Source organism: Microtus pennsylvanicus, chromosome 20 (genome assembly GCF_037038515.1).
Source record: "Microtus pennsylvanicus isolate mMicPen1 chromosome 20, mMicPen1.hap1, whole genome shotgun sequence".
NCBI lineage: Eukaryota > Metazoa > Chordata > Mammalia > Rodentia > Cricetidae > Microtus > Microtus pennsylvanicus.
The window spans coordinates 27,273,122-27,291,135 of record NC_134598.1 but is presented as its reverse complement, the minus strand read 5'-3'; the positions used below and the strand labels follow the sequence as shown (position 1 = coordinate 27,291,135).

Here is an 18,014-nt window from a genome sequence, read left to right as displayed (position 1 = left end):
AGAGGGGAATCCTCTCATTTTTCACAGATGTTGATTTCATGTTCCCACCTGGTAAGAGCCTAGGGGCCTGAGCAGAAAGATGCAGGTTGGGACCTGGGGAGGCAACGAGAACTAGCCACAGCATCCAGAGATGGAACCATAAAATCTCTAAAACTTTTTCCAGTGGCTAAATAAACAACTCGTCCTCTATTTTCAGTTTCTCCCTCTCTTTTCTTCTTTTTTCCTATTTACTGAAATTTGGAAACGGCCACAGAAAGCCCTGACTACATAAAGGTCTCATCTATAGAAAAAAATATTATCTTTTTTAACCTACAAACTAAATAACATTATATAGCTTCTAGTTTCTATGTGTTTTATTTAGCAACAGCCATGGATAGACAATAAGAAAGATTTTTAAGTCGTGGGTAATGAAATAATAAATGACACACTTTCCAGATTAAATTCTGGCTTCCTTCCAGAATACCCTAGAACTACATTCAGAAAGCACCGAAAAAATGCAGCACACTGGGACTTCAGAGCCCACGAGGCATTCCGTGGGAGGCTGCTAGGAAGACCACATTTACAACAGCGACAAGGTCCATTTCACTCAGTTTCCAGACCCACACATCTCCAAAGCCGGAAAAATCGTGATCTCCGAAGGAAAATAAATACAGCTTACAAACAAGGCTGGGAAGGGCGGAGAGCGGAATGGGTTTGGGGGTGGGGAGACAAACCCTTCAGTTGCAATCTTTTCCGGGTGGGGGGGGGGAGGGAGAAAAATAAGACAAATTTCAAATCAAGTTGCTCCTCGAGACTACAAAAGCGGTTTGGAATGTTAGGCGGATGCAAAAGGAATAAAGCAAACGTGGAGGGGGGAAAAGGGAGGCCGATAAAGTTTCTGGCTACAAGACAAGAGACGTATCATTACCATATGATCTAATGTGGGTGTCAGCTGGCTGTTCTCATTGAATGAAACCTTCGTTTTTCACTCTGCTATGGAGTAGAAGCTGGAGGTTTTCAGCCTAGTGACAGTCACAGCGCAGCACGCCCCCCTCCTCCTTTCCACACCTGCGAACTCTTTTGCTCGGGCTGAATATCTAGTGTAATTACATCTCAGCTCTGAGGGCTCCCGTGGCAAATACCCGGATTAAAAGGTATGGCTTTCAATAATTGTCCTGAATTTTGCTACAGGCTAATAAAACTTCCGTCAAGTGGAGGGCGGAAAGAAATACCCGGTGAGAGAGAGAGAGAAAGGAGGAAGAAATCGTGCTAAACTTTTGACTATCTTTATGCAACCTTAGATGCAGGAGTTGCTTGAAAACAGAAATTAAGTACTCGGGAAAAGAATCGTTTGAATGCATTGTTTTAGTGCTTTCTCTTCTATTCTTGCAAAGATGCTTATTAAAAACCTGTAACTTAACACCATGACTGCCTATGCTGAGGTTTTTGCATTTGTACCGATGAAAAATTCCTCTCGTTATGAACTGCTAATAGAAAAACATTCTAAGCTAGTCCACTGCTTGTGCCTAGGTGAGCTATTTAAGATTTATTCCCCTCCTGGATTCTTGCAGACTTCACAAATCTTTAAAAAGCCTCAGCAAGTGCCTCGCTATAGAGATATAAAGTCTATTTCTGCAACACCAAAAATGAATAGGAATTAGTACCAAAGAGGTGAAAAGCTACACTGAAAATAACTTCAAAATAATGTTAAATAACTTGAACATTGCTGTGTTAAAGATCTGAGATGGTACAGCAGCAAACTTTCTTGGATGTAAATAAATGTTCCTGTCAATGTATTCAGTGCAAATGAAACTTTCTTAAGAGGTGCAGTGCCTGTGAGGTGAGGGTGGGGTTGATTCTCATTTTAAGTTTAAGCAGCATAACCAGATGGGTTAAGTGTGCCCCCAGTGATCTCAGCGCCTATGACTTTTTCTTCCTGTTGATGTTTATTTTACCCGGAAAAAGAAAAGAAAAACAAAACTTGAGTTTTATCGTGGCTCTTGCTTACAGACAAATGCTACTCTGATTGCCTATTTTTTAATTATTTCTATTAAATAATTACTGAAGGAAATCTCTCAATTACTGGGGCATTTAAAAATTATTCTGTATTAGCAGTTTGTCTAGCCACTTAAGTGTTAAGTTTTGACTTTGAAGCAACCACGAAAAGGATAAACATGTTTATACAGATATTACTCGGGATGATATGCCTAATTAAATAGGGTCCAGAAATAATACTTTTGATAAGGCATTTCTAAACTACAGAAACCATTATTAGTGGAAGAGCAACTTTATAAATATTTGAGAGTAACAGTTCCCATGAGATATAAAAAGTGTGTCTCATCTGTTACAACCTCCTTTCTTTGTGTGTGGACAACCTCTTTTTGATGTGCTATTTGCTATTCATTACATGAGAAAAAAATCATGGAAACAATGGTGAGGACCCTTAGCAAATATTTATTAATTGCTCTATCATGCTGGAACTTTGAATATTATGAATATTATAAAATATTATATAAAGGAATTTTATGAAAATTAGAATAAAAATTTCAGGTATGTAGACTCTCTCTCTCTCTCTCACACACACACACACACAGAGAGAGAGAGAGAGAGAGAGAGAGAGAGAGAGAGAGAGAGAGAGAGAGAGAGGAGCAAGTAGCCGAAATGGTATGCAGTCTGACTGTAGCCAGTTTTAATCTAAAGGAATGTTGTGCAGAGAATTCGCACTATTTTAACAAGGGTAAGCAAATATAAATGATGAGGGTTCCTCTGAGCCAGGAGCTCAACATTTCCTTTTTTGGGTTGTTAGGGAAGCTACCAGGCATCTCTGCTCTGGAGAATGGATTACCAAGAGACATCTGCACTAACTCTCCTTACCCTTTATTAAAGCTGAGATTACTTTGACTCATGCTTTCCCCTGAAAATTATAAGACATTAAATATGCGAGGCCAGCAAACCTGTGGTAAACCATAAACATTGTATTTCAATGTTGAAACGGTTAGAAGGCGTCTCCTTTATGGCCATCCAAGTAAACTTCTTGCCAAAACAATAACCTCCCTTTTAAGAGAGACCCAGTAACTCAGTGGGAATGGCCTGCTAGAGGACACTTTTTTTTATTGAACTTGGGGGCAGTTAAGTGAATTACAATTTTTATGGCCTTTTTAATTGATAATCAAAATCCTGGATGGGGTGTGCTGTTTTATACATACTCCAGTATTCCTGCAGTGATGCTACAGTATTTAGACATATTCCAGTAAACTAAGAATAAAAGGGGATTTTTAAAAAAATATTACAAAGCATTTCTGTCTCTGCTAGTGGATCAGGTAAAAATGTCTAGGCTATAGATGCTGTGTCTGGTCAAAGATGCTGTTTTCTTTCCTTTTTTTCTTTTTTGGTAGCTATGAGGGACAACTGGGGCACAAGCAGCATTGTGTTTGCATTTACAGAGGCACAGCTATACAAGAGTAAATGTATAATTCTAAGTTGAGATCCTGAGTCTAAAAGAAACAGTGACAATATAGGCTTGGTGATGACTTCTAAGAGTTGCAGAGAGATCTTTGGCCATCCCATCTCAAAATAGGTTGCTTGATCTCCACTTAAGCAAATGTATTTTGTTGTTTATACCGTCCATTTGGAGTTATTTCATTCATATCTAAATAACTTGACATTTGCCGTAGATAGACACTTTGTGTTTTAATGCTTCGGATCTGTCTGGTTTCTTGGAACCAGCAGAATACACTGTATTGTTAATAAACTGATGGTTAGCTGAGTCATTCGTGTTCAAAATATTGTGCAAGGCATACAGAACAAGGAATAATAAGTCACGCCCCGAGGAAGAACATCCGCTAATGTGGGGGACAGAGTGAACACACAAAACACATTATAATATGTGATAAGTTCATTAAAAGAGGTCAGAACAGCATACTTGGGATCCCAGAAGACGCAGAGAGCAAACGCCTTGGATGAGTCAGGAATTACAGGAGGGAAAGCCAGAATCTCGCATAACCATTAAACTTTCCTCGGAAGGTAGGTAAGCAAAATGGTAAGGGGGGGGTCTGTGCGGTCAGGATTGAGTATATCCTCGAGAGAGAGAAAGAAATGAAGAGAAAGGTAGCGTTAAGTAACAATTGGTACCAAATAGTGAATGGCTTCACAGGCAACTCAGGAAACACGGTTATCACTGATAAGTCATGAGATGAAAACAAACAAAAGCAAGGTGAAGCTCAAGTGTTAGACAATGACTTGGGCCAGCAATGTGGAAGACGGTTTGGGATAACAGAAATGTTCAGGGCAGAAATGTGTAGGAGCCTCTCACAACACCTTAAGGAGGGGGTGAGAAACCCTAGACCTAGGAAAATGCAGGGGCATCTGGAGAGGAACGTGGCTTGATGAGGTGCCTCTGGTTGGACTTGGAGATGTCTCAGTGTATAGGCAGAGGTTTGATCGTGGTACGGCACTGCTGAGTGAGCATGGAAAATACCGACGTGATCTCTTATTCAGAAACAACTGGCCAGTGATGTGGCAACTCATCATTTAAATCCAGGCCACTAAATGAAGCAAGCGATTTTAGTACCGTTTGGATTGCTACTGGTAAGCAAATGGTGTATGTGTCCTGTCGTCGCCTTTACGGCCTTTCAGAGACTTTTTGAATGCCTGACTTCATCACAGTGTTATTTTTTGATACTATATTTTTTCTTTATTTTTCTCTGTACTCACTCTGCTATGGGATATTTTGTAAACAAAAAATAATGCATGAATTAAGTGACAACCTCACTCCTCCTAATCCCTTCACTTTGCTTTTCCGGTTCCCAGGTTGTGAAAATACATGAGATAATCATGAAGACAACTCTCCTCTTACTCCTTCTGGCGCAAGTCTCTTGGGCTGGACCGTTTGAACAGAGAGGCTTATTCGACTTCATGCTAGAAGATGAGGCTTCTGGGGTAGGCCCCGAAGACTCTGGTTTTCCTCCTGATCTACCACACCTGGAGCCCCTGGGACCCGTGTGTCCCTTCCGCTGCCAATGTCATCTTCGAGTGGTCCAGTGTTCTGACTTGGGTAAGTGAGTCCGGCCAATCTTGCGCATCTTCTTCAGTGAAGTGGAAAGTCTCGGTGATTGGCATTTTCAGGATTTATCTCTGTGATTCCAGAAGTGAGAGACAGCGCCACCTAACGAGGAGTAAAGAAAGCTGTCAAGGAGAAGGAGAATTGAGACTAGGACTCCTTGCGTTTTTCCTTCACACCCGCAACCAGCACCCCTCCCACACATACACACGAGCTCGTCTTAAATCGGTTCCATCAGTTCTGCAGTTTGCAATGAACCTCTTAAAAGTAAAGCCATTCTGACTTTAATAGACCTCCTTTTACAAAGTAAAACGTCTACCAATGCCTCTTCTTGTTCTGTTTCCAGGGATTCTTTTTCTGTTGGTGCTTTGTTTGTTTGTTTTGTGTTTAGTTCTTGATTTGTTTTCTTAAGATGGTAGATACTAGGAAAGCCTGGTCAGGCCTTTTCTCTTTACAAGGTCCAGGCAACAGAATTAAACATTACTAACTCGCAAAATATGCAGTTGTCAGAAACAAAATGAGTTGGGTTGTGCAACAAAAATTTATCTTCCAGATACATAAGTTCTCCCTTTATCCTCCGGTCTTGGTTTTCTTCTTCTTTGACAGTTTGCAGCCAAGATGCTTATGGTCTTTAGAAAATTTCCAAAGAAATAACTACGGCTATAGTATAATGTAAATATCCAAAATGCTCTGGGAGCATGAAACTCTAGCCTAATACACTAAAGACAGCTGGCTTATCCCTTTAAAAGTAAAAAATGGCCTGGAATTCCAAGAGCCACATGCTTAAAAGATAAATATGCACAGAGTTTGAAGGCTCAGTGGTTGGGCCAAAGGTCAGTGAGTTTGATTCCCATGTCAGCTGTTTTTCCTTTCTTCCTCTTCACTTGTATATTTTCTTTTTTTTAATTTATTAGATTTTTTTAAAAAAATACCAATCCAAGTTCCCACTTCCTCCTCTCCTTCCACTCACTCCACACACCCTCCCACCCCACCCCCATCTAATCCTCAGAGAGGGTAAGGCACATTGCTTTGTGGAGAAAGTCCAAGGCCCCCTCTACTATATCTAGGTTGAGCAAGGTATACATCCAAAGAGAACAGGATCCCAAAATGTCAGCACATGCAGTAGGAATATTCCTGGTTCCACTCCCAGTGGCCCCTCAGTCTGCTCAGCCCCCGAGCCATACAACTGTCAGCCACAGTCAGAGGGGCTAGTTTGGTCCTATGCTTGTTTTTTCCCAGTCGGGCTGGACTTGGAGATTTCCCATTAGCTCAGGCAAACTGTTTCAGTGGGTGAAGTCATCATGGTCTTGACCTCCTTGCTCATATTCTCATTCCTTTCACTCTTCAACCGGACTTGGGAGCTCAGTCCAATGCTGTGGAAAAGATGATCCCAGGGACAGCATTTTGCTGTGCATCTTTCCTTATAAAAGGGGTATCACAACACAGCAAGGTGTGTCTCTGAGAAGCCCCATGTTTATTCAGGGCAATTTGCTAGCCATATTTTGAAGAGAAATGGCCACTAATATTAACCAAACGAATACACTATACAAAGGAGCTCAGAAAAACATTGAAATGGTTCAATATCAATAATTGAGAAACATTTATCTCAGACATCTTCAGTACTGACACACTTTAACCCTCCAATGGGAGTGTATATGAATGCTATCCAAAGGCTATAGATAACTCATTGATCCGTTCATTAATCTGGCACATCGCACCCTATGATGGATCAGTGGCGTTTTAGGTGTGGAACTGTGAATTATTATCAGTTTCCATGGCTGCGTTTTCCATACGATTATCCTTGTCAGAGGTTTTAACAAGAGAGAGGAGGTACAATGTCCAATCTTGGATCAATATTACCTATATGTGATTTCAGTACAAACAGACGTTTTCAGTTTAAATGCTTGACTTTGTGTTTACCGCTAGGAGTTATTTGTGTTGATGTTAAACAACATTGATTCCTTTCCCAGGCGAGAAATTAAAATTGAGAAACTAAAGCCCTCTCCCATGTCCATGAGGAAAGGTAAACACTTCTGGACGATGCACAGGGTATTGGGCCTTAGTTATCTCTCTTCAGAGTACCATCGTTTCATTACAAGCTTATGTGGGGCACGGAGGACTGAGAAAGTAAACGTGAAATGGCCATAGAGAGTGGCCAAATTCTTTTGCAGATTCTGTTACAATTTAGTTGTTGAGTTGAACCAGAATCCAGCGTGAGACCCAGAGTTTCTCTTCTACCTTTATCAAATAAAGATCATTTTATTGAAAAACCAAGCAGCAAAATGTAGTCTTAACTAATTAAGAAGTCTAGTCATTATCTTAATTTTTTTTTGATTTTTTGAGACAGGGTTTCTCCATAGATTTTGGTTCCTGTCCTGGAACTAGCTCTTGTAGACCAGGCTGGCCTCGAACTCCCAGAGATCTGCCTGTCTCTGCCTCCCTAATGCTGGGATTAAAGGCGTGCGCCACTACCACCCAGCCTTTATATTTACTTTTAACAAATATATGCTTTTGTAAAATGTGGATACATTATGGGTACCATGTAATACTTTGGTACACATATACACTGAGTGAATTGTAAGTCTGTCAAACATGCCCATCTTCTCAAACATTTATTCCTATCTCACGAAAAACCCTTTTCAAATCTTTCCTTTGCTTTCTGAAGTATATAGTAAGATGTAGGTATCTAGAGTTGACTGGGTATAACCTCCTTCAGCATCCTTCCCTAACTGAACTTAGCAACCATAGATCTTCAGACTGTCCTCACTCACCCATTCTGCCCAGCTTCTGGTCATCACCTTCTAACCTCAACTTCCTGTAAGACCAGTTTTCTTATGTTCCATACAGGAGTGAGATCGTTCAATATCTGTCTTTCTGTTCCTTGTTTGTTTCACTGAAGGAAACTCTCCAATTTCACTCATGTTGCAAAAGACAGAATTTCACAGCTTTGAATGAGCAGCAGTCCCTTGTGTACGGGCAGCACAATTTTCCTAACTATTCATCACTACGATAACATTTATTAATCATTGTAATGCACCGAAGATAAAAACAAAGACAGACTTTAATCAACAGCAAAACAATTAGTCTAAATTCTTTCTTATGGACACTAATAAGATGCTGAGTGCGTTTAATTGGGGAAACGGGAACCAAATAATCCCAAGCTAACTCCGAATAGAGTGTTTTAAGGTTTCCTTTATTAAGAGGGAAAACACTCAGAAAAGGACATGGGGTCCAACATCAAGATGCGGAGCACAGGAAGGAGGGGCAAGCCTTTTGGTACCTCAAAGCCACACCTCATGCTGGTCTGGCCTCTCAAAGTTCATTGACTGAAGGAGGTTCCCCATTGCTAATCATAGATAATGAGAATGGTTTTTTGAGATAGGGTTTCTCTGTGGCTTTGGAGCCTGTCCTGGAACTAGCTCTGTAGACCAGGCTGGTCTCGAACTCACAGAGATCTGCCTGCCTCTGCCTCCCAAGTGCTGGGATTAAAGGCGTGTGCCACCATCTCCTGGCTACTACTTTTTCTTTTTGAATTTTAAAATAGTCTATCACTTCATAGAGTTAAAAACAAAACTTACAAAGATAACACAGCCTTTTAGCAACCATCAATTCAATTTTAAAAGATCTATTTAAAGCAAAGAAGTAAAATAAAAGCAGAGAATGATCTCAGAATTGTGTATGTGAGTGTGTATGTGTGTGTGTGTGTGTGTGTGTGTGAACTAACATCAAAACTAGTCAGATTAACTAATTTATTTTTCTTATTTTAATGCCGTCTGCTAAAAACTTCATCATAAAGTATACACAAAACAACAGACTAGCTGACAATTAAGATTATTTCCCTTTGGGACATTTTAAGAACTCATATTTTGGGTAATTTACCTATTACACTTCTAGCTTTTTTTTAACATGGTGATTAACTGTATGCCACTTTCTTAAGCCATGAAATGTATAGAATTTGGAGGGAATCTGATATGCGAACTTATTTTCCTTGAGGGTACAGATAAACCTGACACCCAAATATAATGTTGGGAGCCTGGAGTGTTGTCTATTAGCCACACCCTCTGCTCCACACGAGAATTTTGTTCATGCCATTAAACCCTTCCTGAAAGTCACTAGTTGAAGGAGAGTTACCACACTGCTTTATGCTTCAGTTTCTATCAAGAGAATTCACAAAACAGTTTAATATGTTATCATGTTACTGCTATGAAGGGAACCGTATAACATAGTTTTAACTGAAAATAATCTCTAAAGCTATCTAATTCAACGTAATAATAATAAACATCAATACAGGAGGTTTGCCAAATGTGTATGAGTCTTTTAGTAATTCAGAGCAGATACATAAGCGTTAGGGTTTTTATCACTAAGGTGGACCCCAAATATCTGCAAGTATCACAAGTCTGAAAGTGCGTTTTTAGGCTAAGTCTTCATCTCTAAAGTTTATAACTTGAATCAATCAGTTTTTGTTTCAAAGTTCCGGGGTGACAACATGACTAAACAGTCAGCTGTTCAGAGATGCTCTGCTTCGAGATTTCATGTCGGCCTGACATTGTCCAAGTGTTCGGACAGCCTCCAGAATTTTAGTTCCCAATTATACAAAAGGAAGCATGTATGGAAATTAAATCCCTGCCAGAAAAGAGAAAATGAGTAATAATGAGACATGGCACTATATTCCAAATGAAAGGAAGTCAAGTCTTCTCGTGGTTGGATCACACTAATTATAAAAGATTTGGCAAAAGTCTGCCTCCTCTAGTTGCATGCAATTAGCAAAATTAGCAGACTGACATTTTTTGAAAATGGTACTGATTATGATTGTGGAGGTACCCTCAAAAATCCTCCCACAAGGTAGCTGCTTTGTAGTTCACTCCTCAGGATTGAAAACACGTCAGTCTTACATTATGGGAACCCGTGTCTGTAATGAGTTCTGTGTTTATAGAGCATACGATGCCAGGTGAGTACCAACAGCATCTGATACTGAACTTTATTAAGTACTTTATTAAGTACTGGTCATGGATATGAACAATATTTCCTCCCATTGCCATTGGAGTGTTGGTCTGTGGACAAGATCAACAACAATCACAGCAAAAAAAGAGCTCAGAAATAAGTGATTTTAAATCTATGTAATTTTTGTGAAAGAAATGAAGAGATTTGAAATTTGATTGCCATGTGGTTTCTGAGTACATGCTCATTAGATACACAGGACTGGAAATCAATCTTCCCAACATAGTAGTTATTATATTTTCTTGTGATTTGAGTTTTAATTGAAAACTGCAGCAAATTATATTTTTTATGAGTTACATTTCCAAGTGGGTAGAGCCTGTTTGTTCCAACTGCATCTCTAGTCAAGAAGCAGAGAATTGTCAAAAGAGTCAGAGATGGTAATACTTTAAGCTGTGTAATGATGGGAAATGTATTTCTGTAAAAAAAAATTACAGAATTAGAGTTTTGTTGTGATGTATTGAAATAAAGAGATTGACACTCTATGTAAGGATAGAATTTCCAGGTTGTTTTTACTTTATGAAAATAAGATCTCTCTCTCTCTCTTTCTCTCTCTCTCTCTCTCTCTCTCTCTCTCTCTCTCTCTCTTTCTCTCTCTTTCTCTTTCTGTGTGTGTGTGTGTATGTGCATATGTTCCCACCTGTTTATATGAATTTGCACTGTGTGTGTATACATGTCCATGGACTCAAGAGAGGCCATTTGATTCTCTGTAGCTGGATTTACAGATGGCTATGATCTCTTGACATAGGTGTTGGAATGCGAACACAGACCTCCTGTAGAAGCTGTACACACCCTTAAACACTGAACCACCTCTCTGGAATCAAATATCTGGTTTTTATTTTCCTTTCAAAACTTCCCCAAAATGAAAATAAAAATATCCAACAGAATTGGTTAAATGACTTGTGAAAAGTGTTTTTTAAGTACATGACTTGTGAAAAGTGTTTTTTAAGACCAAGGACCACTTGGCTGTTAAGTGTGTACATTAAAATACTGCAAATCTATATTCCAAAATGAAAGCTTCATAAAATTAATTTCACATATACCGCCATATTTACCCTAATTTATACTACTATACCATAAATCCGTTGGTTATAAAGTGACTATTAAAACTCCTATTGTCCTGGCATTCTAATTAAAAGGAAATTAATTGCTCTCCCTATTGGATACGTTTTCATTGTACAGCAGAGAGCTTGGTGACGAGTTCAAATGACTTTAAGTTTAAATGCAAATCTGCGCCAGTGTCGGATGTATACAAAGGAGGCGGAAACGTAGCTGCAGCACTCTCTTGATAAGGTGTTTGTATGGAGGGGACAGCTTCGCATTGCTCTGCTATCAGATATTTATAAAACAGTCTTTAAGGTACAACATGGAGTGGGTGATTTGTGCAGCATCCTAAAAGAAATGCGATTTTTCTCTATGCAGAAAAACAATAATATGGAAACAATTTCAGTTTATGACTAAGGGGGAAAAAACTTGATTTGGTTTGAAAATATTTTCAACTATAATTGATGTAAGTATTGGAGAAAAACATGTTACAGACAGACCTATCATTGAAACTTTCATTTCCTAGTAAACATTTTTTTTAAGCCAGAAGCAGTTGTAATTCCAGCACTTGGTAGCCTGAGGCAGGAGGATTGCAAATGTGAGGGTAGCCTACAAGGTGAATATTGCCTCAATTTTTTTTTAAAGATCCTTTGTGATTCAGTATTGAGAGTTCCTTCTCACAGACTACGTATTCCTGTTTCTTTTATGCTAGGTTTGGATAAAGTGCCCAAGGACCTTCCACCGGACACAACATTGCTAGACCTGCAAAACAACAAGATAACCGAGATCAAAGATGGGGACTTTAAGAGCCTGAAGAACCTGCATGTAAGAACTGTTTTACTTTTTCCTTGGTTCATACGATCAGACTTGATCTCATAAGATCAGGTTTTCAGTTTGATTCCTGTGGGATACATATGATTTCTCTCAAAATGTTAGTGCATACTTAATATATGTAACCCCGGCATCAATATCTAAAGCATATTGCCCTGTGGAAAATATATATATATATTGCTCCACTGCAGAGCAACTTTTGACATACTGGGTACGATCCTTGACAAAGCAAATCAAGGTGGCCTTAAAGAGCAAGAGAGGGATGGGCGTGGGGAGGAAGAATATGACTTTTGTGTCCACAACACAATAAATAGAGATGTCTATGCCTACGCTGAATGAAGGTGACAATTTATTTGAGAGGTCTGAATGAGGAAGAGGAAGTTCAATGACTTTTGTCAATAATGAGACAATAATTGTTCTAGTGGGGAGAGACTTCAGGGAAGCACATTTTCACTCCACATTAAAATCTATGCTAGGTTTGGATAAAGTGCCCAAGGACCTTCCACCGGACACAACATTGCTAGACCTGCAAAACAACAAGATAAAGAGAATTTCCAGAAAGTAGAATTTCTAGTGATATGGGATCATAGACATTTTAATTTGATAATGAATGTCATAAGTAATATAATTCTGAGGCCTATAGCATTTAATTTACATGTTTTTATTTATTATACTCATTGTAGAAGTAGTTGAGTAAATGTATAATAAGCTAAGAAATATATATGATAAAATACACCAACTAGCTGTTACATATTAGAATAGAAATTATAGATACAAATTAACAATGATATGCAAAGTAAGTAGAATAGGTGGTCTGAAACATTTTAGAGTTAATATAGTCAAGAAAAGATTTAGTAGTGAATTACTTGACACCCAAAATGACTATAGCCATGAATATTAATGAGACACTATACTAGATTTGTGAAAGAATTCAAATAGTTTTCTCAAATTATAGATTCTATATTGATGTTGCTAATGAATGTGTAAATTGAAAGAATTATAAAAAGAATTCTAGGATGCAACATTCTTTCAAAAACTCCTCTATCAAATACAGAAAATAGTAGTATATATGAAAAAGATGTCTGTCAATGTGTCTCAGCATACACATATAAGTGGTGAGTGCTGAGAGAAAAATCAGATTCCATCATATATCCAACTAGCAGACAGTTTTGAGAAAAATGTGACAAAATCACTTTAAAGGATTAACGAAGTGTAGAAAGGCAAAGAGAAATAAGGGCTTATTGTATAAGAGAAAAGTAAAGGTAGTAGAAAATGAACAACTGACAATAAAAAGGAATGCTGCCTGAATGAAAGTTACAGCCTTCATGCTTGAGGAAAGAACCTGAGCAAGAGCCAGGAGCCCTGCAGCTCCTCCCTGCTGGGATAAGGATGAGCACCACTCCCCAGTTTACCAAGCCTCTGCCAGAGTTAAATGAAAACCAAGCAGCATCTGTTTGTAATGGTCCAAGTCATTGCTCAAAGAATCCCATTAAAGTGAAGATAAAGAGCCAGTATCATTTCAATTAACTGAAACAATTTTAAATATGAATTTTCTCTCACAAATTGTATTACAAATCTACTTTTCTAAGGAAGGAAACTTCCCTTATGATAGCTACAACTTCCTAGACAAAAAGTATAATCTGAGTAATTTTGGAAAGTTATTTGTAAAGAGAGATCCGGTTTCTGCAAGACTTGATTTCAGCAAGACTTTCTCCAATGCTGCTATAGGTTACTTCCTTTCAAAAGCTTCTTTTTGGAAAGTTTGTGAAACAGCCGTGATCTTGGCAAGTCTTTGCTTCTACTTCAAAGAGTCCATCGGAAGAAGAGGAGAGTTCATTAGAGCCTGTGATCACGCAGGGAGTGCCAACCAGCTCTTTTTCTCTCGGCCTTTTATTCTCCATTTCTTCCTTCCTTGTTATTATGCAAACAGACATTATAATTTTGGTTGGGAAAACTGGACCAGAATGACAAGGAAGGAAAGAAAGAAACAAAAGTTTAGTAAAGATTAAAATAGAAAAAGTTTAAGAGGACAAACAAAAGTCCTTTATTCTTCAGTTGTTATCTTCATTTACAATTCTGTGGGTTATTGCTTGAGTAGTTTTATATACCATATATATGTTTAGATGTATACATATACATAACTTTTATATAATAATAGTGCCATATTTAATATGCTGGTCTGAAACTACGGCTTGATAAATATAGTAAGGAGTGGGTTTTAAAATAAAAATCAACAAAATCTGTTAGCCACTGAAAACTAACAAATATCTGTTTAGTGCTTGAGGTCCTGTGGTCGTAGTTTTCCAGTTTAGGAGGCCTTATTTTAATCCCCCTGGCTAGTCTCTCGTTAATGCCATGTCTCTATGGATAAGAAAACAGGCAGAGAGATGCTGGCAGTTATTCACGGTCACACAGCACCTAAGAGCCAGTTCTTGACTACAGAGGTCAGGAGCATTCTGTACCAACATGGGCACTAGGTATTGCTTATGAATGTATGAGCGACCCCAATTAGAATCTCAGAGCAGTACCTGAGACAGTGGAACCCTACATGAGACATACAATGGTACAGTTATATTTCAACATTCAGCAGAGTAAAACAGATATTTCATACATGTAACAACATTAAGATTTTATTACAGTCCTCTCTGGCTGGCATTTAAGGATTTCTGTTTCATCTTAAATTAAAGTTCTGCAATCTTGAGGACATATAAATGCTGAAATTTGCCTTATTCTGTTCTTCTAGCTCAAGCCATCACTGATTTCTTTTCTTTCAAAAAATCTTCTATTTTAAAAATTATATATTATATTTTGATTATGTTCTTTTTAAAAAATATATTTATTTATTTATTTATTTATTATGGATACAATATTCTGTCTGTGTGTATGTCTGCAGGCCAGAAGAGGGCACCAGACCTCATTACAGATGGTTGTGAGCCACCATGTGGTTGCTGGGAATTGAACTCAGGACCTTTGGAAGAGCAGGCAATGCTCTTAACCACTGAGCCATCTCTCCAGCCCCTTGATTATGTTCTTTACCTTTCAAAAACGCCTCCTAGATTCTCACATTTCTCTCCTACCCAACTTCATGTTCTCTCTCTCTTTCTCTCTTCCATCCTCTCTCTCTCAAAAATCAAATAAATAAACAATGACGAATAGAAGTACATAAACAGAAAATACAGCAACAATAATATGACAAAAGTCTCAAAATATGACAAAAGATAGGAAGTCCATATTGTGGTGCCCAATGGGGTGGGGTCTGAGTGCGATTGATAATCCAGTGACCCTCCATTGAACAATACTGATTTTCACTTTCCCAGAAGGTCTCACCCACAAAAAGCTTCTTAGTTAGGGGGTGGGTTTTTATCTTCACTACTTCTGCTCAGCTCTGGGATTTTGTCTGGCTTGAAACTGTGTAGATATTATGAGTTGTGCCTCAGTGTTTGTGAATTCATTTGTGAGAAAGTCCCATTGTGTCTGGAATATGCTGTGTCCTTGAAGTCATCCAGCGCCTCTGGCTCTTACAATCTTTCTTCCTCTTCCACAGAGATCCCTGAGTTGGGGGAGGGGTGTGGTTGATAAAGACATCCCCATTAGGGCTGAATACTCTAAAATCTCTCACTCTCTGTACATTGTCCACTTGTGGATCTCTCTTAATTACCATCTACTACAAAAAGCAGTTTCTCTGCACGCACTGGCTTTGTGGGAGCCTAGGCAGTTTGGATGCTCACCTTACTAGATCTGGATGGAGGTGGGGGTTCCTTGGACTTCCCACAGGACAGGGAACCCTGATTGCTTTTTGGGCTGGGGGGGGACTTAATTGGGGGAGAGGGAGGGAAATGGGAGGCGGTGGCGGGGAAGAGACAGAAATCTTTAATAAATAAATAAATTAAAAAAAAAGCAGTTTCTCTGATTGAAGTACAGCAATATGTCATTAGGAGTTATTTTATTGCTAGTATATTTTAGTAGGATTATAATAGTACGTAATTGTTTTATGTGTGGGTTCCATCTTATTGGGTGTATCTCAAATACAATTAAAAAGTAATTGGTTATTCTCATAACATACATGTGACTATTGTACTTGTACTAATACATCTTATAAGTAGGTTCTTTTGTAGGTCACAGGGCTTGTAGCTGGTGATATTGATTATTGTATTTCTTTTCCAATAGTACCTCCCAGTGCCATGAATTCTTGTCAGCAGGGGTGCAGTTTTTAGTTGGGTACCAATTCAATTTCTCTTTGTTTGATGACATAAGTAATGTCTCAGGAATAGGGCTTTACCACTGTGGAGGGCGATCTTCACAATATCCTTTGATTTTTTTTTTTTTGAAGAGGGTATGGGGGCAGGCATCTTTGAGACGCCTTTAACAGAAGAGTCAACAAAATGTAACCTTTCCATGACACAGAGGGTTTTACTTGGTAGTGTAAGATATCTTGTTGGGGCATTGCTTCCCCTATTGTATGGCGATTCCATTGAAATTTCTTTCATAAGTGTATATATTTTAGGAAGCTTCTCCTGTAGTAGGTTTCCAGATGGCTGTTCAAAAAGTATTTAGTATTATTTATCCTTGCCGATATCCTCTCCTTTGCCCTTCTCTCTCATCTCCCTCCCTACTCAAACGTCTTATTCTAGTTTCTACTTTCTTTCTTAAAATCCTATATTCTATTTTCTTTTACTGAAAGATTCCCTCTTGTCCCTTAAGATACCTAAAGGTTACTCTGATTTTATTTTAATTGAAACATACTTATCTAAAACATAAAGCTAATCTCCATATATATGAGAAAACAAGCAACATATGTCCTTGGGGGTCTGTGTTACCTCAGAGAGGATAATTGTTTTCACACCCTGCAAACAATTTAATTCTTCTAAACAACAGAATAATAGTCCATTGTATAAATGTACCATATTTTCATTATCGGTTCATTAGGTGATTGGTAGTTTGGCTTTTTCCAATTTCCCACCAGCTATTATAGAGCAGAGACGAACCCAGATGAGCAAATATCTCTGCAGTAAGATGTAGAGTTTGGGGTATGTGCCAAAAAGCAGTATAGGTGATCTCTATTGTCAGCATTAGAAGGAACCATTGTGATGGTTTCCACAGTGGCTTTAGCAGTTTGTGCCAACAGTTAATAAATGTTTTCCTTTCCCTAAATCCTACCCAGCTGCCATGTATTTTATTGATCTTGGCCATCCTGATTGAGATAAGATGAAATCTCCGGTTTTCACTTTCATCTCACTGATGGCTAAGAACATTGAACGTTTCCTTAAGTGTTTCTCAGTCATTTGTGTTTAACCCTTTGAGAACTCTCTGTTTAGTTCTATGACACATTTTTGTTGTTGTTGTTCATTTGTTTCTTGAGACAACGTCTCTTCCTGTAGACCTGGCAGTCCTGGAATTCTCTCTCTAGACCAGGCTCACCTAAAAATCAGAGATTTTCCCGCCTCTGCCTCCTTCGAGTGGGGATTAAAGACAGGCACCACCATGTGTTGTAAGAGGCCAAACTCTGAAGCCCATTTTTAATTGGGTTATTTGCTTTCTTTAGGTTCAGCTTTTTAGTTCATTGTTTAGCTAGGTGGGAATGCTAAATTGAACACAGGGAGAAAGATGGCCTTAGAATGGTTATTTAGGAATTGGCAGGTGGGAGAGGAACCTCCAGTTTCATTATTCCAAAAATATTTTTAGAGCTATTATGAAAAGTTTCCTTTCCCTGATTTCTCTCTCAGTAGGTTTGTTATTTCTATTAAAGGAGGCTCTTCATTTTGTGTGTTAATTTAATATTCTGCTACTTTGCTGAAAGAGTTATTGGCTGTAGAAGTTTCTTGGTGGGGTCTTTATTATCTTTTATGCATAAAACCTTGTCAACTGCAGACAAAGATACTTCCCTTCCTATTTGAGCCTCATTGATCTTCAATTATCTTATTACTTTAGCTAAGACTTTAAGTTCTATCTACAGTAGGTATGAAGAGGTGAACTTCCTTGTCCTATTTCCTGACTTTAGTGAAAATGCTTTGGGTTTCTTTTCATTTATGAAGCTGTTGGCTATGGAATTACTGTAAATTGACTTCATTGTTTTGTATACAAGTTAATTTTGAAATTAATCTTTTAT

At 38.4% G+C, this 18,014-nt stretch overlaps 1 protein-coding gene across 3 annotated transcripts in view; it reads left to right on the top strand.

Annotated features, from left to right (window-relative positions):
- Positions 1-722: 722 nt before the first annotated feature.
- Dcn (decorin) overlaps positions 723-18,014 on the top strand; it is a 31,588-nt gene continuing 14,296 nt past the window's right edge. The window contains exons 1-3 of one of the 3 annotated variants that reach the window (XM_075954080.1): positions 723-1,133; positions 4,789-5,032; positions 11,790-11,902. In XM_075954080.1, coding sequence (XP_075810195.1) covers positions 4,813-5,032; positions 11,790-11,902 — 333 coding nt within the window. In that variant the 5' untranslated portion in view covers positions 723-1,133; positions 4,789-4,812. Of the gene's footprint in view, positions 1,134-3,748; positions 4,007-4,788; positions 5,033-11,789; positions 11,903-18,014 lie in introns of those variants that run through there. The other 2 variants (XM_075954081.1, XM_075954082.1) reach the window with 2 other exon arrangements.